Genomic DNA, 22,659 nt, shown 5'->3' with positions numbered 1-22,659 from the left:
GCTTATTTTTATGGCGGGTGCTGTGATAAGTTATAGCTTAGATTGAATTGTTTAACACAGGGGCTCAAATAAGACTATAACTGAACCACTGTTCCTAAAAGTTGGCTTATCAAGTCATGCAAGCTAAGTGTTAACCTGTCTTTGAGGAGCACAATTACTTTTGGAACCGAGAATCCTTAGTTATTGTGCTGTACTTTTGTACCACAAGCAGTTATACTCGTAACTGGTTTTTGGTAAGCACGTATCAATTTTCGCTATGACTACATTGCTGAGTGTGATACGTTGGGACTATGAAGGCACCGGTTTTGCGGTGCCATCACGTCTCCATATCAAAGGGTATGGGGCCATGGTTGTTTTCTCTTCAATTCCCGACAACAGCAAGAGGGGATTCGTCTTGTCTTATAGAGGTCGTAAATGCCATAACCCATTGAAGTGGATTAGTGAAAGATATTGTTAGTATGGGGCAGGTAGAAATTAAATTCAGTTTTGTAGCTGAGCTTTTCATTAATTACCAAGTTTGAAATAATGTCCAAGAAAGTTCACTTTAGGCCATTTAGGAGTCGTAGGTGAAGTTTGTTTGACACAAACTATGCAATCTGTTAAGTATTTTGGAAATTTTGATTCCTAAATGCTTGGAATTGTCCTCCAGGATGTCCACAAAATGGAAAAACAGCCATTTAAGATAGCAAAAATTAAGAACCTTCCTCAGATTTTCATCATATTTTATTACAAACTCTATACCATAATCAGCATTCTATTTACAATATCATGTGCGCTTGTATTGGAGGAAGATCAGTAGCGTTAAGTGTGACTTCCCTCATCTTGACAAGTTCTCTGTCCATCGTATGTTGTCGTCGCTCCTGCTGTAGCCAATAAAACATCTCGGTTCGATCCAGGTTTATTTTCTCCAGGTAAGGGCGACCCTGAAAAAGTCAAACAAAGTGCCGATACGGTTTAAAATTTCTGTAAGAAAAAGGCAATCATAGTAAGGATAAATGTACCAGGGAAGCTTCATTCTAGATTACATAGATTTCAAATAAGAATCCCTCATAGTCAAAGAATTAGCAAAAAAACTCACCAATAATTCAGTCAGTTACAGCAAAATAAATCAGAATCGTGACCGTGGTTTTGAAATCTTATATAATATAGCATAAGTCATGACATATTTTATTCCTTCGTTTCCTTTTTCTTAGTCGCGTTATATTGGGGTAAACCAAAATGAAGTTACTCCCAAGAATGATTACAATAAGTGTCTCTGTGTCAACAACTTGAGAGAAAACCGCATGGAATGGTGACCGAGAGAACAGGAAAAGTCCTAATTAACCAAACCAACCCCAAAACAATTTGGTTTTATCAACCGAACTGACTATGTAAATTGGCCACTGTTAGGAGTTTCTAAGCTGAAGTGTCAAGTGTTAGCCCTTCGTGAGAGGGATACTTCAACGCCAAAACAGTTGGTCACAAAAAGAAATGACTAAGTCTTCATGGAATGACTATTTCTGGATCTAAAGTGGGGTTTCACCAGGGTTTAGAAACATGAAAAAGACAAATAGGCAAGAACTGATCTACAGGAAAATCTCCCCTCCAACTCCTTGACCCTTCAAATTGTACATTTCCTTTCATTACACCAATGCACATGGCTTATTCAAAAAAAAAACAGCATACCTGAAATGTCACAATGTCGCCAAACTGACGTTGAACATCTGTAACCGATCTTTTAATCTGACTCTCAATGCGAGTGAGGCGCTGCCACCCATGAAAAATAAAGTATTTCACGCACATTTCAGCAGTTTTTGTACACTTGTCCCTTCAAATAACTCTCACACAAATGGTTTAATGGCCAGCATGCAGCCTAAGTACACTCTATCATTAAAAAAGAGTGTTTGACGATTTGTTCATTACAAGTTGTTCATGTTGTTCGTATCATACAACTCAGTAAACACCCCAAGCCGGTTCTTCTGTGGGCCAATTTAAGATGTGCAAGAAGAACGTTTGATTGCCCTACCTTATTAAACCAATCCCTTGTCTTGGATTCCTTAATTCGCGAAGCAGATGAACCATTGTTTTCTAAGGAAAAAGTGCCACTTATAAGAAGGAACAACTGATTTATTTCAATAAAGATGTTACATGTAGGTTTGACTATCAGTAATGACTTGGGCTAAATTTTTTTCCTTATGCCTGAATCTAAAACATAATGTGGATGGCAAACCGCCTTTATCGAAACTTACCTTTGGAAAAGAATCTGTTAGGATCGGAAGCAGTTCTTTCAAAATCTTCAAGCTTAGTCATTAAACTCTCACGGTCTAAGATTACCTCTGTAGCAATTTCCCAGAAGGTAAGAGCCTGAAATAATAAATTTTAACAGTTTCTGAGTTTCCGCCGATGAAGTGCAACTTAATATCTACATATGTAAAAGCTATATCGTGGCTCTAATCTCGAAGGTAGGAACCAAACCTTTGATTGACAATCGATAGACCATACCATACACGAGTAAATCAAATTTGAAGCAAATGCGACTTGTTTCAATTTTTTCACATTGATCAAGAATGTTCTTGTACCTCTAGAAGATTACTGCTGTAGGGTTCAGCACTGTATTTTATAGCCATGTCTAGTCTCTGTGTATCAGGCATACATAACAATGTCCATAACCTTTCCAGACGATCCTGAGGCGACAATGAACCCACCTAACAAAATAAAATAATCTTAATAGACCTACTACAAAAGGTGTGGGCAATCTTTATATGAATTATCATTTCCCTCAGAGTGACAAACCTCGCTTGTGCTAGCCGTTTCTGCACCAGCACTACTAACAGCTTGTGGTATGACACCCACAGAACTTGTGTCCACTCTCTGCCGGTCAGAATTTGACATTGAGCTCACCGACTTTGCACTGCCAACCGAGTGAGACAATGGGGAGGTGGCTGCTCCACCTGTCTGTTTAGTTGATGTGTCTGGCGTAACGATATTAAGACTTTCCTCAAGATTAGCTAGAAGTTCCTCCTCTAAGAAAACAGAAGACAATAAAAAAATTTATCTCAAACGGCCTATTCGAAGTTGAACCCAAGCCACTCTACAGGAGAAAGTGAACAGAAACTCAACAGGAATCCACAAAATATCCATACTCCTCGATCTACTTGATTAGTCCTAATTTCTCATTAGATTGCTTCACTAAAGGACAGGAGTTTTTAAGGCGGTCATCAAGAACGACAGAGCAAAAGAAGAAAAACCTTGTTTGATGACTGGAGCAACAAGTCCAAACGGATCACATTACTAACTCGTGTGATAGGAGTGGGCTACAGTGGATCTTGTGGAACAAACAACAAAACATCATCGTTTTCATGCAGCATACTACTGTTTTAGGTTGCTTTTGCCCTTCGTTGCATCAATCGCTTTAGAGGACTTAGGATTGGAAGGGAAGTTGCGTGAACGTCGTCATACTTGCATTTGCTATAAATCTATTTACCGTCAACATCAGGTTCATTCCCAAGTCCTCCAAGAAGTACACTATTAACATTCCACACATCAGGTTGATAGTCCTTTTTTAACAACCTCAGTTGTGCTAGTTTTCGTTCTCGCTCCCTAAAACCAGAGTTGAGAACTGGTTAAATCAACACGTTTTTCACAAGAAATAGCCTAATTTAAGAGAAAAACCTTTCGTGTAACACCTAAATAAAATCTCACACTGTATACATCCTTGAGATTCGTCTACACATTCGTAGACACTTTGAGTTAACCACGTCTTCACAAAAGATTTCCGAGTATAGCTTGGAGATATAAAGCCTTTAATGACCTTAACAAAGCCATCTGAACGGTGTCTGGCCGAGCCTCGTCTCCATCCTCTCCGTCATCGGCTTCATGATCAGAATCGTACAAATGAAACAACAGCGACAGGTAGTCATTTTCCTGTAAGAACAAATGTTGATGTTATTTACCGTGCAATACGAGTATCATCAGAAGAGTAACACACAGAAGTCAAGATAATACATGTTCCAGTAACGCAAATTGACAAGAGAAAAATCGAATTAGATCAGCATAAAAAATGAAACATGCATTTTTGCACAAGTGTTGACAAAAAAATTTGTCAGTTTGCATTCATTGTTCATTTTTTCAAGGGCACAGAAAACTTGGAGACACTCTCACTTTCCTGAAAAAATTATTTGTTCAGTTCCATTTAAATTTGATGACCTGCATGAGATGGGTGGTTGTGTAGCAAGCTGAAATGTTCCTAATGTTTATGGTATAAAACTGAATTGGGAGAAACATTTGTCTAAAATGTTATTTCCGCTCCATGTAGTCAGTGTAGCCAGTGTAGTTTCTATAACTGGTGTTTCCAGTGTAGTTCCTGTAGTTCAGTGTAGTTGCTGTGGCTGTTATAGTTTAGTTTAGTAATGGAAGTGATTTATTTTTGTGTAGCTGGTGTATTTGTTTACATTTGGCGTTACTTTGGTGTAGTTTGTGATGAAGTTGTTACCTGAGTGGAGAGAAACTTAAGGAAGTCATCGGTTGTGATGGTGCTACGCCACCAAGCCAACCAAGAGTTGTAGGATTTATTTCCATGACCATTGTCATCTCCTTTCTTCAGCTTTGCCTGATATCATAACAAAAGGTAGGCATAAATCACTTGGTATAGATAACTTCGATTAACAAGGTCATTTTTTTCTCAGATAAATTTACTTATTGATCAAATGTAGACACAGCCTAATTGGGTCTCGTTCACAATGGCTCTGGGCCGATGAACGTGCAAGGAATTACTACACTCTTTGCAGAAACTATGAATTGGAGGTACCTGAAGGATGTCTTCCCTTCCAAGACCACCGAACTTTGGGCTGCAGTTTCAATGAAGAAAATTAGTAAAATCAATCTTTTAGCTGACCAGCACAAAGTCCTTGGATAATAATCTTCCGGATTTGGGAGCTCGTGATCAGTCTATTTATTAGCAACTTATCTTTAAAAATTTCATGATGTCTGTACTAACACAATGTATGTAATAAGTTTCGTTACTGCGTAACAGCGCTATCGATACATCGATCGCCATTATTTTTGATACAGACATTCGAAGGGAGTCTCAGCAAAATAAGATTAACAGGAATTCATAGATGTAAAGGTATGATGCCTGAATAATAAGTCTTTCTTGCTACCTGTTTCTCCAGTTGTCAGCAGTACCATTTCCCCATGGTGGAGGAATATCTTTTGCCAAGTTATTGTTCATCACACGCTCTGCACGGGGCTTGCATAGGGAAGAAGATGAGGTGCACAGAGTAAGATCTACTGTTTCCGTTGTTCTTTCCACATATAAATCCTACAAAGACATCGAACAAAAATGTGTTTCCTCCAAGACAAACCTCCATGATGCGCAATTACTTATCATTTTACTCAGCCTTCAACGCAATCAATCCGATAATTTAACATTTAATAAACACATGTATCTATCCCATATACATTGTCCATGTGTAGGATCAAATTTTAAAGCACTATATTTATCATATATGTATTTTTTTTTTTTTTTTGCATGTTGAGTTTCCATGAGTGGTCTTGCATCGCGTTACCTGATCAAATAGGAGATGATCAGTGCCAATCGTCTTGGTGATTTCTTCATAAACTTCCTTAATTTCCTCGCCTATAAACAGGTTCTTATCCAGCCACTTGACAGTGGGTGTATCAATCTGAAATATCACGTCAAAAACAGCAACATCATCAAGACAATTCACAAATACGGTGTCCATGCATTCCAAAAATTAATTGGAATATGTGCATGAAGTTGAAAGAATATTAACCCTGACAGATACAAAACTATTCAAATTCAGAACAATTCTATGAAGAGATATTACGACTGAGACTCCTCTGAAATGCCAATAGGTCCTGAAATCTTTGCTTACCAAGAGATTAGTCGACTTTTATTAAAGATCCATGAAATGTGCTGAATTTACTCTCCCCTCCAAACAAACATGTGGAGTAAGGGCTTTTGCCACAAGGAACGGGACACTCCCTGTTCCCTAAACATTACTGTAGCAAGGGGGATCAATGAAGCTCCAATGCTGTGTCTAATTCCTGTGCTTCATTGCATAGAATGTTTCACGTTATACACAACAAATAGGTAGTAAAAAGAAAACAACAGCTCATTAACATTTTTCTATCAGTCTTCTTTTATTCGATTTTATCAAGAAACGCACCCCACATTTCAAGAAAAACATTTGGAGGAATTGAAATTTGACACCGCACCATTTTCTCCCACTTTCCCAATCTTCTTTTTATTGACCCACAACGCCATTTGACTGTTGTCCGTGCCCCCGGGCGTGGGAAACTTAAACCGTTCCTAAGTGAAGTGGAGAATTTAAACCTGGAACTGTCCAGTCCTTTCAGCAGAATAAAAGTGTTTTATCTTTTAATATAGAGGTGTTTTTAAAGCAAACAAGCTTACTTTGAGAGCAGATGGTTCGTAAGAAAAAGTCCACAAGAGTCTTGGTCGCTAATCTTGCCTTTTGCAAAAAAATTGACGATCAAATCCAACACTTAGGTGGGGCATTTGAAAACAATTTTGTCCCTGGGGAGTGGAAATTTGAATGAACCAATCCTCTAAAGCTCAAATGCTCGGGGGTTGCCCTGGGGGAATGTTGAAGCTTCAAATTGATTGACACATTACATTTAAATTCACACACTCTGACAGACCGAACCACCATTCAAGAAACTTTTGTATTCCCATATCACTTGAATTTATACCCATATCTACTGATAACGATGACGAGAAGCGTGTGTGTATGTGGGTTTCGTCTTTTCTGTTTTAATCTTTATCTAAAAACACAACTAATGAACTAGTTAGCGTAATCTACGCAACACAAGTTACTCTCCTTGGTTTTACGTATGTCGTCACTTTAAAACAATTTAAAAAGGAGATCAACCTCTTTACACGTGATATAAAAATTCATTTCATTGGCTGTTGTTTGAATATTCCTCGGGGTTAGCTTTAGTAAATGAAAATGAGAAGAGGAATTAATAAACAGTTATTTATTTTTCTAGCATAGGTTTTAGGATCGCAAAATGTGTCTTGTTGACAATATGTCCAGAAATGTATTGAACAATATTAAAACTGAGGTGAGTTTCAGAAGAAAGCCGTGAAACTTCAGTACTGTACACTCTTACCTCTCCGATGAGGTCATTGTAAACAGTGGGATATCTTTTGAGTGCCACTGAAGCTTTGTTGACTCGGTTGGACACTCGAACATCTGATGCTCTCACTACAGACTGAAAAGATAATCAAGTTATTTTTGGGGCATAATTATTCAGTCCACCCATATCTACCCTAAGTGGATGGTAAAATAGCCCGTGAGAGCGCTTACGTTATGAGCGCTGGTGTCAAGTACTCAACAAACAAATTTTTCATCGCGTTAGCGTGTGAAAATAATTCTATTGAGGAGATAAAAGCCGTCAGATAACTTTTCCATCAGAAAAAATAACAACAAATGAGAAAATTAACATAAGATACATATGAAGGCTCCCTCTGACTCTTTCTCCAATGACAATACGTATGTCTAAGCACAATTATAAAATAACTGAGATACTACGCGCACCCTGATTGGTCAAAACCAACTGATAAACCCAAAGAAAATTGAAGTTTGTTATCTAAAAGCAACAGACTAAACTTTCTATCAGTTTACACGTCGGAGGCGAGTGTTTTACAAATTTTTATCCCGTGTTATCCAACATACCAAGAGGATTATCATAACTGTACACCGATGGAAAGTATAGTCTATTGCCTAAAGAAATTGCAATGCGGAAATCCCTCTTCAGGGGCGATGTCATTACAAAGTTTTTATTCCAGGTTTTTCTTTACTATACTGTTTCTACATTTCAAGAGCACATCTCAATTCCGCACGGACTAATGAAGTAAACAGGTTTCCTCCAGTACGATTATTGTTTTAGACACCTTTCAACCCATGATGATTTATCTGAGGGTTTTGCTGTCTTATTCCCCAAACTGTCCCTATCAAATATAAATATGAATATCGAGTTCTTATAAAATATTATTTTTTTTCAAACGTACCTTATCAGGAAGTCGCAGTGACACAACTGCAGGCTGAGGATGCTGACATAAATGAACATACTTATTAAGACATGTTCTATAAATGTGTTATTAGTTCGAGCAGTTTGAGATTGAAAGAATATTTTGAAGTGAGTAAGAGCCTCTCGTGTATTTAGTCTTGTCAAAGCCATTGTTTCTTCAGATGCACTGAAGGAATTGGTGAGATTAACAGGCAGTCCTTTATGTCTATATAAGACAGTTATGTTGCTCTGAAAGAACGAGAAGTGAAGGATAAAAGCGTGGAAAGTAGAAAGACGGGTGAAATGTTCAGATAATTATCAACTTCAAACTCAAGAAGAGGTTCGAAAATTCAGACAGATGATGCAAAAATGACAAAATCTTAACTTACCTCTTCACCGGTAAATTCTGTGATACTGAAACAGGAAAATAGAAATCAACTTGAGGTGAGTCCAGATGAATATATCACTAATATAATATTCTTTACATCAAATCTTATGCTCTGTTTTTACCTAACGATAAAAAAAATGGAATGTCGGTCGTTTCGCAAACGCCTCTAGTTAGTTCGCAAACGTGTAGAAGTCAGTTCGCAAACGTTTAGAAGTCAGTTCGCAAACGTGTAGAAGTCAGTTTGCAAACGTTTAGAAGTCAGTTCGCAAACGTTTAGAAGTCAGTTCGCAGACGTTTAGAAGTCAGCTTGCAAACGTTTAGAAGTCAGTTCGCAAACGTTATCAACATTTATATGTGTAGAAGTTAGTTCACACACATTGCAGATTTTATATGTCAACGTTTAAGGATACAAACTAACTCTCTAACTTAAGTCATGCAGTCTTGTTGTTGATTTCGCTTTATCACAGCGCTTGCATGTTGCATGTACAATAGCTGTAATCCGCAAATCAATCTACCGATATGAAACAGGTCTTACTGTTTTTGTGTTTTATCAGGAAGCTTTGCTCTTTGAAGGATGATTCACAACTGCTGAGACACCGGATAAAAACTGCCCATTTGATTATGAAATATACTTAAGCGAGAAATAAGCTGTGAGATTTCACATCCAAAAATTTACGCATACAACGTGTCAGCAATGTAGTATTCTGAATCGTATAGTTAAACCCAAGTTGACATGTAAATGTTTATTACGTTTGCGAACTGACTTCTGAACGTTTGCGACCTGACTTCTATACGTTTGTGAACTGACCAGAGATGTTTGCGAAACGACTCATTGTCGAACCGACCGGTTACCAAAAAATGTAGTCCAACTAAACATGGAGAGACAACACCTAAATTCGTGTGGTTTACAAACGAGGCTCAAAATAAACAAAATGTGAATTAATCAACGATGAAATGAAGAAGTACTTATATAAAGAAGCAATCGGCATTCTCAATAGCCACACCAATGTTTAGAGAGGTGTTCATTCTTCTTTAATAATTAGTTATGCAACTGAATTTTAAATCAATTTTACGGTTGTTTACCCCACCCAATTTCCTTCCTTTATTGTGTGTCCACAATAATCCAGCATAGCACTGGTTTAGGTTTATCTCCCTCTGTGACTGGTTTACACAATTCAAGCAAACCTCTCATGCGCTGATCAGATGTGAAACTAAAATCAATGGCAAATGAAAGATTTCCGTTTTCTCGTGCTTCAGACAATTGAGCGCCAATTTTTACGTTGAATCCTCATTGGCTCTTAGTGATATCTTCTTCAGTAAAAATGTGCTGAATTTCTTGTCCCCAATGAATTCAAACCGATGATTGTACCAAATGGCAGTAACTATTTCCCAAATAAGGAAAAATAACCATGAAGAATGTGAGAGACGAAATGAATCATGAAAACGTTTCGTAATGAGAACTGAACTTAAAAAAAATGCACGACAAATTATCAGTTCAATTTGTTTTCGTGAAATCTTACGTTTCTTCCTGAATAGTTGGATCAGCAGCCACTGAAGACGCCTCTGTTGACCCTATTGTGGATGTGACACTACTTGTATCATCTAAGTTGTCCTTAGGTTCAACTTCTCTCTTTAGCCGCTTTTGTGTCTTCTGATCTCTTTCTTTGTGTCTCGTGCTGTGCCGAGCAAGTGCCTTGAACAAAACGTAAACCTTTGTTGCATAACCTACTCGCTCACTGTAGCAAAGTCTTCAATAACTTTTGGGCAGAAGTCTTACATGAACAATCAACAATTGTGTAACTCGAACCTGTAAAAGTGGGGGCAGATCGTCGTATTCTTCTTCGCCTCGAACTCCTTCCTAAACCATAGACAAGACACAAGATCGCCATTCACAGATTTGATAAAACAAACAGTAGCTTTGCAAGAGGGGAGCTTCAATAACAAATGAAGAACAAAACTGTTGCAATTTCACCGTATTGGATCTAAAGATGAGGATAGGGCTGGCTAAACAATGCACTAACTGTCACTCTTCTAGAATCCTCTTACAAAATCTCGAAGGCTGTATTTCCTCTTAGAAGTAACTTGTCTGTCTCATTAAAAGGGAACTGTGGGGTTCATCTTTAACTTGGGCGATGCTTTCTGCTTACTACCATCGCTTTAGATCCGCGTATGCTTAAGAGTTGTACTGCCGGTTTTAATAACAATTACGACAAACTATGACCAGTCTATTCAATGTACATAATATGATTGTACTGTATAACATTTTAAAACCACAACGAAAAAACAGTATTCCAAAATGATAAACTGACGTTACTTTTCATGAAAGTCTTTTCACTTGTCGCTTTTGATGTAGATGTAGCTTTCGTGAATCTTGGTTTTTGAGTTTAACTTTTGAATTCACATGATAGCATCGTTTTTGATAATGGAAGATATAGACACGATCAGCGCTGGTAGATGTAAATCGCCAATAATCGTATGTATACATGTTACTAAGTATATTCTGTTCTTTACCGAGGGTTTTGATGACAAAGACGAGTCCAGAAGTTTGACGAGGTCTCGTGAGGCATGATTTGCATTATCAGACCTAAAAATATACAGTAAATTTACCTTTGGTTTCAAGCTCCTAAATATTAGCAAACTAAGTGTTAAACAGTTTTAACCTGGAACCTACATCTTGCAAATCTGCCACAGTCCGTGGATATAGCTCTATCTGGTTTGATAGTATAGGTTAACAACAAAGATAAAATATCTGTACTCTAAATTTAGTGACGATATAAGAATAGGTTGGACAGTCTATTTAACTTAATAAATATTTCGTCACTGGACACATACAAATGCATGGATGATATGGTGCTTTTGTACGCAAATTATTTCATTTACAAATTAGTTCATTTAGAGCCATTGATTATAACTTAACAAAGTCAACTGAACTTCTTGAGTCTACGATCTGATAGGGGCTAAGTTTGTAAAAGCTATATGGTGTTATCGGATTTTGAAATATGCAGGGGGCCAAATAAACAACAACCTTTTTTCAGCTATCTTGTCATCTTCAAGTCCATCAAACGTTTCCTCTTCCTGAAATGATATTAGCAATAAATAAGGAAAAAGACATTGCTGACTCTTGAGAACTTGACCTTTCAAAGGAGATTGGGAAAGATTTGAGTGACCAGGAATTTCAGTTCCCAGAATTCACAAAAAATGACCAAAAATGAGGGAAAAACAGAGTTGACTAATTTTTTTGTTTTGTTTTTGTTTTTGTCTTTTTTGTTACAGTAAACATACCAATCAAATTTCAGGTACAGAACAAAGAGGTCGGCTGAAAATATAACATTCTGGGCTCCATTATACTGTTAGTCTGGACTCTGATATTAAAAAACACAGTTTGAGACACAATGGGTAAACATTACATGGAAAATTACCCAAAGGGAACCCCTGGAAGGGAACCAAACAAATTCTTGCTAGCAAGAAGGGAAAGTTACCAAGCCTTACCAAGGGTAATATTACATAAATGTAAGCAGAGAGAAATCCAGGGAAAACAATTAGGGTTTGAGTTACTGGGAGTTTTACTGTATTTTTTTTAACCCTTAACCTTAACTTCATATTCATGTTCTCTACACTGTTCTCTTCACAATTTCTTTGGTACTGACAAGGAGAATTTGCCTCAAAATCAGATGCTTCTTGAATTGGTTATCATTTGCTTTATTCTCATGACCTTTACTTTACAAGAGTGATACTGTCACAGAAATTAGAAATTCATTAAACAAACCCCCCTCACCTGTAGAAACTCATTTAGAAGAATCAAAACGTAGGGAACAGGGTAGAAAAATAGGTTTCTGTTGCTACTGCTCTTAGTTTGCTGTGTTTACTTTTGAGATCAAGAGATTGATGGGCTCAAAATTCAAATAGTAAATATATCAGGAAACGGCACAGAAAGGTCCATTAGGCCTACAAAGTCACTATAAATTTCATGAAAAGGTCCCCTCCTTATCCAGGTGACAGAGAAGCACTCCCTGCTACCCTTTTGGTAGGATGAACTCTCAAAATAACACTATTGTTTGCACACACCACAAGTTTACTCTCACTCTGGCTTCTCTTGAGCACATGAGCTAGAATATGTGATAATAAAGCAACAATATTAGCGTTTGAATTCATTTCACCAAAGAGATTTCAAAAATTATTTTAATTATTTCACATTTCTATTCAAAGGCAACACACTATGAAAGGCAATTTGTATGGGGTTGGAGTGTTCTATTCACTCCTACTTGTACATTATGAAATATTTATATTAGCTGAAGTGTAAAGAGGAAAATTGAGAAGTTCTTCCATCTTCCCATTTAATATCTCCAAACCTTTTACATCTTCTGGCAAGACACCAAGCTCTTCTAGTACAGCATTCCTTGAAAACAATTCTGGCAATGATGAAAATTTCTTTACCGAAAAAAAGAAAGAAGAAAAAAGGTCTTAGTAGTTACATAGACGATATAAGTGTCAAATTTGTTGTCATACAGTTAAGTGCTTTTAAAAGAGCACATGGAAGTGTGACTAGAATTAATATTCCTTGGGCAAAATTATACTCCAAAAGTAAACCTAGAGTTCGTATTGGATTAACCAACAGCAGAGAGCTAGACTGCATGGATATGTAACACATGACTTACTTGCCGTAAAGAGTTGAGTGTTGCATCATCATTTCTGTGTAAATAAAAATATCGTTTCAGCAAATTGAGCAATGAAATAAAATATTGCATCAAGAGAGGGAGATGTGGATCACGACATTCCCACAACATACTGCTTCAAGTAGTTTAATAGGCCATTTTACAGTTGTGTATGTAGTTGCCAAGCCTTTTATTTGAAGTGAGGCTGAAGGTGACCTGGTTAAGGTAGAGACCAGTATCTAGTAAGCATGATAACAAAGTAATTTACTTTTCAAAAGCAGCAAGGTTTGTATCATAACAAGGTCACCCTTAGCCTCACTCCTGTTCAAAGGCTTGGCAACCAAGCACACAACTGTAAAATGGACTATTCAGGTGTCACGGAGTCGTAGCAATACAAAATGTTGCAATCCACATCTTAATGAACACATCGTAAGAAAATGATAACACTTCATAAATGAGACACCACAACCTTTTTAATGATAGACAAAAATTAAGGAAAAAGGTTTACCTTTCTCCAGAAAGGTTTTCCTCTGATATTGAAACAGAATCTGAGGAGTAAAACAAACTGTTATTTATTGACCTGCTACCAACAATACAAAAAAAATCCTTATCTCTATCCTTCCTGGAAATTAAGGTCATCACAGTGGGCATGTACATTCCACCATGAATTTTTTGGTGTACTGGGCAGGGGTGTTCAAAGCTGGGTTAAGATAACCCAGGATTAGTGTGGAATCTGATTTCAGATTTGATAGCTTCAAAAGAAAATTCAGTTGGATTATTTTTGTCTAGAATGTAATTATTGGGTGATTTAAAAAGGATACAGAAAATTACCCCAAATAGGCTTTTGAATAAGGGAATAAAGAAACCTGGATTAAAATCTAAATTATGTTGAGTTAGTGCTAATAGGCCTTCAAACAACTGGGTCCTGGAGACCATTGTTGTTTAGCTTTAAATTTGAGTTGTATTTTAAAACATTATTTCACAATTTTGGAACCATGCCATGCCAAAGTAATAAAGGAATGCAATCATAAAGATAAATACCAAGCATAAGGCAGGAAGCAATGTCAGAAGTATAGAAAGTTCTGAGTACAGTTGCCCTAAGGTATGCAAAGTCTCCATGAGTGCAAGGCTCAAAAAGGGAAGTCAACAGATCAAGGGAAAGGGATGATGAAGGAAAATCCTTTGGTTCCAATTGTGAACCTGGGGCAGGAGTTAATTCATTTAAGATTATTTTTACCTGATATAGATTTTTTTTGGAGGGGAAGATTTTGACTGCTAATGTTCTGAAATAAACTTGATTGTAGATGTGGCATTTGCCTTTGTAGCTGTAAGAGAAATCATGAAACAATAAGTTGCTTACCAAACAACTTGTGGTTAAATGTGTTATAAGAAAACCAGTTAAACAACCAAGCATGCATGCATAAATGTTACTCACTCTGTGAGCAACTTCCTTAGCTAGAATGATGCATAATGGATGTTAAATCTATAAAACCCAATATTTGCTACAGGTCTTTAGATCCTCTCTTTACGGGTAAAGTCTGTATTCTAGCCTATTAGCCCACCCAGCAGGAGCTTATCTCCATTTCCAAACCATGTCAAAGCAATCAGAAGTATATTACTACTCCCCCACTGGATGGAATGCTATTCTGTCACAGTGTTGCCCCCAGCATTTCATCAGGCTTCCCTGAAAATTTGCTGGTACCCATTTATACCCCTGGGTAGAGAGAGGAAGTGTGGAAGTAAAGTGTCTTGCCAAGAACACAATACATTGACCTGGCCAGGTCTCAAACCCTCTTATTTCACTAAATAATTTCACATTCTGGTAAAAAGGAAGTATATGTATGACATCTGTTTGATCAGAGTGTCATATATGTGGGTTATTGACCAAACATGAAAAATGAACAAGGCTTATATCCAGCCATCTTGACTGAACAAGCCTGGTCAATAAGGCATTTATTATGTAGAAAAAATATTTTTATTAGTAAGAATTATATAACTTGTTGTTTTGAGAACTGAGCAAGAAAGCCAACTGTGTTTGTAGCACAATAAATGCACAAGGGTTGTTTATTTCTCTGTTTTGACTGTCTCCTGCAGCTAATATTATACAACTTTATTGCTGACACTGTCCAAAATCACACACTAATTGTAGGTCCACTCCACACAATTATTTTTTCCTTGTATGTGATGAAAGTGGGCAACCCCCAGAGGCTATAGTGGCAATCAGAACACAAGATTTGTTTGATATTCCCCATGGGTGCTCTCAGCAAAATAAGATTGAATACATAAAGCAAAGTTCTGAGCCAAGTGCTATTTAGATATGCAAGTTTAGACTGAAGTACCCAACTTCAGGGCAGGGACTTGTCTGGATGTATGTGTTGGTTACTTATAGTATTACAAAGTGGGTTTATATATTAAGCTGAATTCTACAAACAATCTGGTTAGTTCTTACTTATGATCTATTTGAGGACAGATGCCTGGATGATGTCAAAATTGATAGCATTTTGGTTTTTAATCAAAAATTATAAAACAAATAGATTCCATGTTGCCTTGGGTCTGTACAGTAACAGATTGCATGCAGAATTGCAATAAGAAGCATGTATACAATAATAAATCTGTTAGAAGGCTGAAATTAAAATTACATGATTGTATAATGTAACACTCACATCACTCAGTTCATGATCCATCCATTGCTGCTGTTTCTCTACTCTTGTTAAATATGGTTTTCCCTTTCTATCCTCTCCCTGTCTTGTCTAAAAGCAGGGAGAAAAACAAAAAAAGTTCTTTGAGAATGCCCACATTATAAATGATTCATGTAAATCGAAGTATGTTAAAAAAAATCAGGCAGCAACAAAACATATGTCAAATTGGCTGATCATTTCTATATAATAACCTACAAGATAAGAAAGGAAAACATGCAATACTTTGTTCTGCACTAAGCAAAAAAATATTTGAATGATCATGAAAAACATAGCCTCCATTTAGTTTGAAAATTTGCTGGGAGATCTTGCCTTTGAAAAATTATCTGTTCCTTGAGGCTCAAAGTTTTCCTTTGGATTTGATCTCCAAAAAGTGTTACATTTTTGCAAGAGATAATGTCTACAAGCAAAAACCTGAGGATATCCTGGCACCAACTGAAGGCTATAAAACATATATTTCTACGAAACATAAAGTTACCACCCTTCAGTGGAAAAATAATAATTACAAAAACATGTATTTAAACAACAAAACAACAACAACAACTACATAATACATGATCATTTCACCAAACCAAGAAAAAATAGCTTTTTGGAAAATAACAGCTACCAAGAGAAAATAAAAAAAATTTATGTTTTATTAATTTCTGAAATATTAAAGAGCACTTAATTCATTTTGATCAAACAAACATTCTTACTGCAAGTGGCCTGTAAGGCTTTGGTGGAGGAGTAGGTTGGGCTCTACCAAAAGAGAACTTGCTGGAGACTGTGCTTGTATCTATTGGATGCTTTATGTCTGCTGCAATATTGCGTCTGAGGCTAAGTACATTAAGACTACAAAAAATATAAGATTAAAAATGATCAATTAGACACATCACCATGCAATATCCTAAGTGGATTGCACACATGTGCAAAGAAGAAAATGTAAGAAAATGTAAGGTCTTATTAGCATTGCCAATGAGACAATTCTTCTGACAAAAGATTGCAACCTGTTGGGGATCATGACCTAACAGGGAAAGTGGGCCAAACTAGAGTTTACCAGGCTTATCAACAGATCACTTGGCCTGCCTCAAGGGTAATTATTGTCACCTACACTGTACTGTGCACTCTTTTCCCATGGTTCAGGGACAGCACTTTTTGGGATGGAGGTTTGGTTTAAACTTTCCTAAGCTAGGTTTTAAACAATTACTAGAGTTCACTCAAATCTCCATGCAAAGTATCTTTTGATGCAGTAAATGGTTTGAACCCAGGGGTAACAAGTAATAGTGTAGTTTGATCATCCAGGTAAGTGAGAAGGACTGTTGTTGGTATAGTTGTGACTGACGTTTTGACAACCTGAAATAAAATCTTCTAGAAATCTCCAGACTGCTGCTGACTTGCATACTGCAGAACTTTCCAGAACATTTCATCAAGTCATGCATATTTATTATATAATACTACTAAAATAGTTCTTGTGTAAGCTTCTGGAATGTTCCAGAACACTTCATGAATATATATATATATATATATATATATATATATATATATATATGTTAAGACTCACTTATGTAGTAGTAAGAGTGGTTGTTGCTGTTGGAGTGATGACTGTTTTGAAAGCTATACAGAGAGAGAGTTAGTACAGAAGATTCCTCATTTCAAGGAACTTTGGAGATAGCAGTGAGGTTGTGTCGGTGGTGAGCAAGGATATAGACTTTGGTGGGCTTAAAGTTTATTAACAATAAGTATAGTACTACTTTTAGGAGTCACTCCTTAATTGTAAGAACATTACTTGCTGTTTAATAAAGTAGTTGAGTTTGTCGTATTGTAGTGTTGTTCTGTTGGTTAGCTTAGTCTGGTTTGTATAAATTGATTGGTCAGTTTTGCTGTGATGTTATTGGCTATAAGACTCAAGTAGCATAGGTCAGTCATGATTGGTCAGTCTCGATCTGACTAAGTAAAGTTAGGTTGTTCTATTAGGTTCATTTGTAATGTTAATGTTGTCAATGAGTCATTTGTATGGTGCCAGTAGTGGTTGACACCTGTTGAGGAGAGTCTGTTTGAAGTTAATAAACCAGCTTTCCAGAGTAAGTCATTGAAAGTAGTTGGCGCTGTAGGTTAGGCATTGCACAGAGTCCCAGTCAATAGTGTGGTTCGTAAGTTGAACAGTCAACTGACAAAAACTATTCACTTGACTACAATGATGACTTTCGCTCAGATTGTAAAAATGTCAGTCACCACTACTGACAACAATCCTTCTCAGGGCTACACTCACCCAGATGATCAAACTACACTATTATATCTTTTGATGGTTACAAAGACAAAAGCAAACAGCATTTGTTATCTAAAGTTTCCTCCCAGGCTTCATTAAGTGCAGTGCCTACATTTTTAGTTCTCTATCACTATGCAGTCACACCTGCAAAGTGTTAATTTGTACTGCTTTCAGGTTTACATAATACACTTCCCCTTATCTACTATCATTATTACAAACACCTTTTTTTATGAATATGATCATTTCTACCACTATAGGCCAACATCACTCCTAACTAAACATCTTAACCTTAGAAGGGTATAATATAGTGCTACAAAAGGTTTAACTGCAGAAAGAAACAAAGACACAAGATCCACACACCTTTTATTTGCCTCCAAAGCCAGTTGAGTTTTGAGACGACTGAGATTTGCAGGACAGCTGAATACACCTCTCTGGTGAAGCTCTTTAAAGAAGAGAAAGATTTATTTGCACTAGACCCTTTGAATTTCTTAGAATTAAAAGTTGATGTAGTGACACACTGCTTATTTCTTCATTAATAGTTTTAGGAACCTCCTTAAATGCCAGCTTTTAAAAAAAGATATATATCAGCTGCTGAACAATACCAAAGTCAGTGAAAGATAAAAAAGGAAAGTCATTATTCACTTTACCTAATTTTTTTTAAAATCCATATAGATATCTCTTGATTGGTTGTTAACTACCATCTCTTAAAGGGAAGATATTGCAACCAAAGCAGTAGTTGTCTACAAGTCATGCACATGCACTACATTTCTTCACAGATGCACAGAAACATGAAAATTGTTTTCAAAACCTTCAGGAAAATCTAAAAAAAACCATCTACCCAATCTCCTGCCATTTTTAAACACATCTGCCTATGTTTTAACTTACTCTGGGCTTTGTCTAAATATTTAGCAAAGAGTCCTTGAACAACAACCACAATCTCAATTGTAACGCGTCTGTTGATGGAACAAAGCAAAAACTATAGACAATAAATATTGCATAACAGAAAGACCAATTATTTTTTACTTTAACTTATTGTGCAGCTAACTTTCTTGAATAAAGAAAAATATTAATTGGTGTTCTTGCTGCAAAGACAATGGTGTGTGAACATGGTGATATGCCTTATCTCTGATCTTTGATTACACTGAGCATGGGAGTCCTTAAGGAAAAAAGTCTTATCTGTACTAAAGGTATCTGTCATACAAGTATCCATGGACATGTCGCCTCACATTTGTTGCCTCTTGACAGACACACGTGTACACATGTACTTGCTCAACAAATGGCGGATACTTTACCAACACTGAGCTGAAAATTGCCTGACACTTTACTGACACTCAGCCAATACTTAGTCAGCTGTTGTTACCACATGTGATCTTCTTTACTTAAATTTCAACTCATCCATTCTTGACTTTTATGTCAGCAACATTCATCTATGTCAAACACTTTTTTTTCAGCTTCTTTTTGTTTCTCATCATGGCTGTGTTGTAGGTCAAATATTACTTTGCATTTGCTCATGCTTCTTCAGACCTCAAGTTAAGTTAAATTTGTAATCAAGTTATATTCCTCACTCTATCGCAAAGACGTTAGAGACTCTTCTTTCCTGTCCCCTTTGGTAAGGGAAGGGCTGTGAGACAGCTGCTATTTCAGCAAAACAACAATTAACAACACACAAATAGCACCAACAATGGAACAGTACAACACTTACGTTGCCAACTGTTTATTGCAACCTAACAGTCAACTTGAAGGCCAGGTATTAACCAACTGTTGACCAATTATGGGTCATGTGGACCGAGTATCAGCCAATGTATCAACCTCCTTCATGCACTTGACTGACAGGTGCCAGCACTCATTATTATACTGCTGCAGGGCGAGCATTTCCCTGCCTGCAGGAAGATTTGAGATGAGTCAAGGTGAGGTGTGCCTTAGTTCTGGCACTAACAATGAGCTCTACCAGACCTCTTGCTGGCTTCCATTACTCAAGAACTCAAAATTTCTTGCATGAAAGGAAATGCTCATATTACAGCAGTAGGCTTATTTTTTTACCTCTGCAATTCTCTGTTCTGTTGTCCTGTCTAGTAACCAAAAGGGGAAAAGCCAAGTGAGAATAAAAAATATATAATTTTTAAATAATACCTTGTTTGAATCGAAATTTTTTCAACAGCCTTGTGACATGGCATTTGTTCACTTTAACAAAACTTTATTATACATGAATGCACATGTGCATTAAAGGCTCATTGATCGATTTGTCAATTTTGTTTTCATGCATTATAGTGTTCAAGGATAATACTTTCAATGAAAAACAAAATCAAATTATCTGTATTGATTAGCAATACCAAGAATGGATCTGGAGGGCCTCTTTGTACATCTTGCCAGATGCTGTTTAATTCATTCATGAGTATTCCAATCTAAAGGAAAATGTACATGTGCAATGAGCATCTTACATGGTGTAACCATTGGCGGTTGAGAATTGTCAAAAAATCTGGTGTATATACTCACCAAAATATAAAAAACTTTTCATGGGATTAATATAAATATCCACAAAAAAGTATTTAGCAAGGTTCGTACTGGTATATTGAAAAATTAAACTTGCGACTTTGATGCCATTTTTTCTCTCTCTATCCCATTCTCTTAGAGCCATATCTAACTAAGACTTATCAATCAATTAAATCAAGAAATTGATCAAAACATCAAGTTGAATACTGCATTTTTGCAACTGAGGCAAAATGTTGCCATGGTGTATTTTTGCTTGTAATGAAATCAAAATTCTCTAAGAACAAAATTGATGATTACTTTTTTTAATCACAAAGGTGCTTTGACTCTTACACAAATTCACAGTTCATGGATTTTTCAAAGCCAAATTTGCTTACACAACCATGTAGCTGCAAACCCATTCACACCATCTTTTTTAGGTAACTGCAACTTTACCTCTACAAGTATTGTATCCCAGAAAATAAACACAGTGATGGAGATTGAAAGGAAAACAAAACCAACAGTTTCCCATGAGACCACATATTACATGTAATGGTCTAATTAATGCATACACAGACCAGGGGTGATTATCCTTAGTCTTGACATTAAAAAGCATAAATTCTCTCTGGACATCAGTGGGATGCATACCTGTTCCCTTTACAAATCTATGCACACATACTTGAAAATTAGAAATAAGCTAATTGGTGTACATACCAATTGGTGCTGGTCACTAACAGACAGTCCAGCAATTCCCTCCTTTGGTGTGAGTCTGGGATGAACTAGTTTTGCCAAAGCACTGAATGATGATGGTGGCCATTTAACTGCATCCTATCCATGTAAAAAAACCTCTGATTACAAACTTTGTTTCACTCAACTTGAGTCAAACCTTCAATCAACAAGAATAATTGTCCTCAGAAAGCACCTGTTTTCAAATAGTATCTGTTAAAATATCCTTGTTGAATGATCAGGTTTACATCACATCATATTTACTACACATTACATACAAGTGAGTGCAGAAGACATTCAAGGTGCTATACCAACTCTGTTAATTGTACTGTACAAATATCCATTATGTTATGTACCTCAATTGGTGTTAGTGGTCTTTCAACTTCAGGATTCTCATTTCCAATATCTTTCAGAGATGGAAGAAGGTATCACAAAGTTAATACAATTTCAGTGTACAGCTGATTATCACAAGAATTATTTCAAAACGTACTCGAAGGTTTTCCTTAAAATTTAAAAGTAAAAAGGGGGGGGGGCGGTAATAACCATTTGTTTTTTTTAAACAGAGAGGAACAGACGAAAGAAAAATATTTTCAATGTCCAGGACTCGAAAAATCCATCTTCCAGAGCAGATAGATCTCCCAGGTGGAGAGAAAAATTCTTTGCTTGACTTAAACTGCAAAGCCAAACGTTCAAAGCAATGTAATTTAAATGAAACAATGCAAAAAAACGCAACGTTAGTTTGTGTAAACTAAACCTATGTCCCTGTTTCCCTTTATTAGGGCTAACGCCCTGTGGGTTATTCATGGGTTTAAATAGCACTTTAATTTACACTTCAGAGTTAATTCTCTGTTTCACCATCTATGACATACAAGTATCTGCAATCACATTCAAACAAAGCCGTCCCCTACCTACTCCATCTTCTGGTTCAAATAGACTTAAAGGTCCCACAAGATTCGTAAACTTCGTGTGAAATTCCCTCTGTTTATGGAAACACAATATAAGGAACTAAGCTAAACAACCTTGTCTCTACTAGTATCAAGTTAAGTAAAACGTTTTAAAAGGAGGTAGGGGCCTTGTAAACGTATGAATGATAACATGCATTAAACAAAATTTAAAACTTACGGAACTGAATGGTGGCCTCTCCAGTTGATAGAGTCTATCTTTTTTAGACATTTTGATGTTATGACTTTTTACCCATTTTAGAAAGTTCCAAAATGGCGCATCATACCTCACTATGGCAACACGAGTAGTAGGGCTGATAGGGAGAGTTTCACCTGAGGAGGGTAGAGTGGAGTTCTAATATATTGTCACCTACAGCATTGCTGAAGTAGACACTGGTGCGCCTGACAAGAGAAGAAACAGCTGGAGAGTATCATTATTATACGATGGTATAAAAGGTACAGAATACAAGGATGCTGTTCCGTGGTTTCAGAACTCAGCTTTGAATAG

General features: G+C 36.7%; 1 protein-coding gene across 2 annotated transcripts; it reads right to left on the bottom strand.

Annotated features, from left to right (window-relative positions):
* Positions 1 to 705: 705 nt before the first annotated feature.
* LOC113668488 (coiled-coil domain-containing protein 87) lies at positions 706 to 22,657 on the bottom strand. Of its 2 annotated transcripts, XM_027184387.2 has the most exons (34): positions 22,333 to 22,657; positions 22,119 to 22,188; positions 21,567 to 21,616; positions 21,199 to 21,312; positions 20,349 to 20,420; positions 20,059 to 20,087; positions 18,904 to 18,971; positions 18,379 to 18,460; positions 16,469 to 16,604; positions 15,741 to 15,827; positions 14,315 to 14,402; positions 13,586 to 13,625; positions 13,081 to 13,114; positions 12,775 to 12,853; positions 12,491 to 12,531; positions 11,451 to 11,500; positions 10,937 to 11,009; positions 10,233 to 10,283; positions 9,946 to 10,118; positions 8,427 to 8,451; positions 8,039 to 8,080; positions 7,138 to 7,239; positions 5,547 to 5,663; positions 5,139 to 5,299; positions 4,787 to 4,826; positions 4,472 to 4,588; positions 3,791 to 3,903; positions 3,464 to 3,579; positions 2,773 to 3,002; positions 2,559 to 2,684; positions 2,229 to 2,343; positions 2,006 to 2,067; positions 1,666 to 1,746; positions 706 to 923 (listed from the first exon to the last, which is right to left on the bottom strand). In XM_027184387.2, the coding sequence occupies exons 1-34, from the start codon at positions 22,381 to 22,383 to the stop codon at positions 759 to 761; spliced, it is 3,000 nt and encodes a 999-aa protein (XP_027040188.2). In that variant the 5' UTR covers positions 22,384 to 22,657; the 3' UTR covers positions 706 to 758. The 2 variants fall into 2 exon arrangements, 1 of the variants encoding a protein (XP_027040188.2); XR_016185820.1 differs by lacking the exon at positions 2,006 to 2,067 and having other exon boundaries at positions 22,333 to 22,653.
* Between the last annotated feature and the right edge of the window lie 2 nt (positions 22,658 to 22,659).

Source organism: Pocillopora damicornis, chromosome 4 (genome assembly GCF_964200805.1).
Source record: "Pocillopora damicornis chromosome 4, jaPocDami1.2, whole genome shotgun sequence".
NCBI lineage: Eukaryota > Metazoa > Cnidaria > Anthozoa > Scleractinia > Pocilloporidae > Pocillopora > Pocillopora damicornis.
The sequence above is the reverse complement of the archived record's forward strand: the minus strand, read 5'-3'. Positions and strand labels throughout refer to the sequence as shown.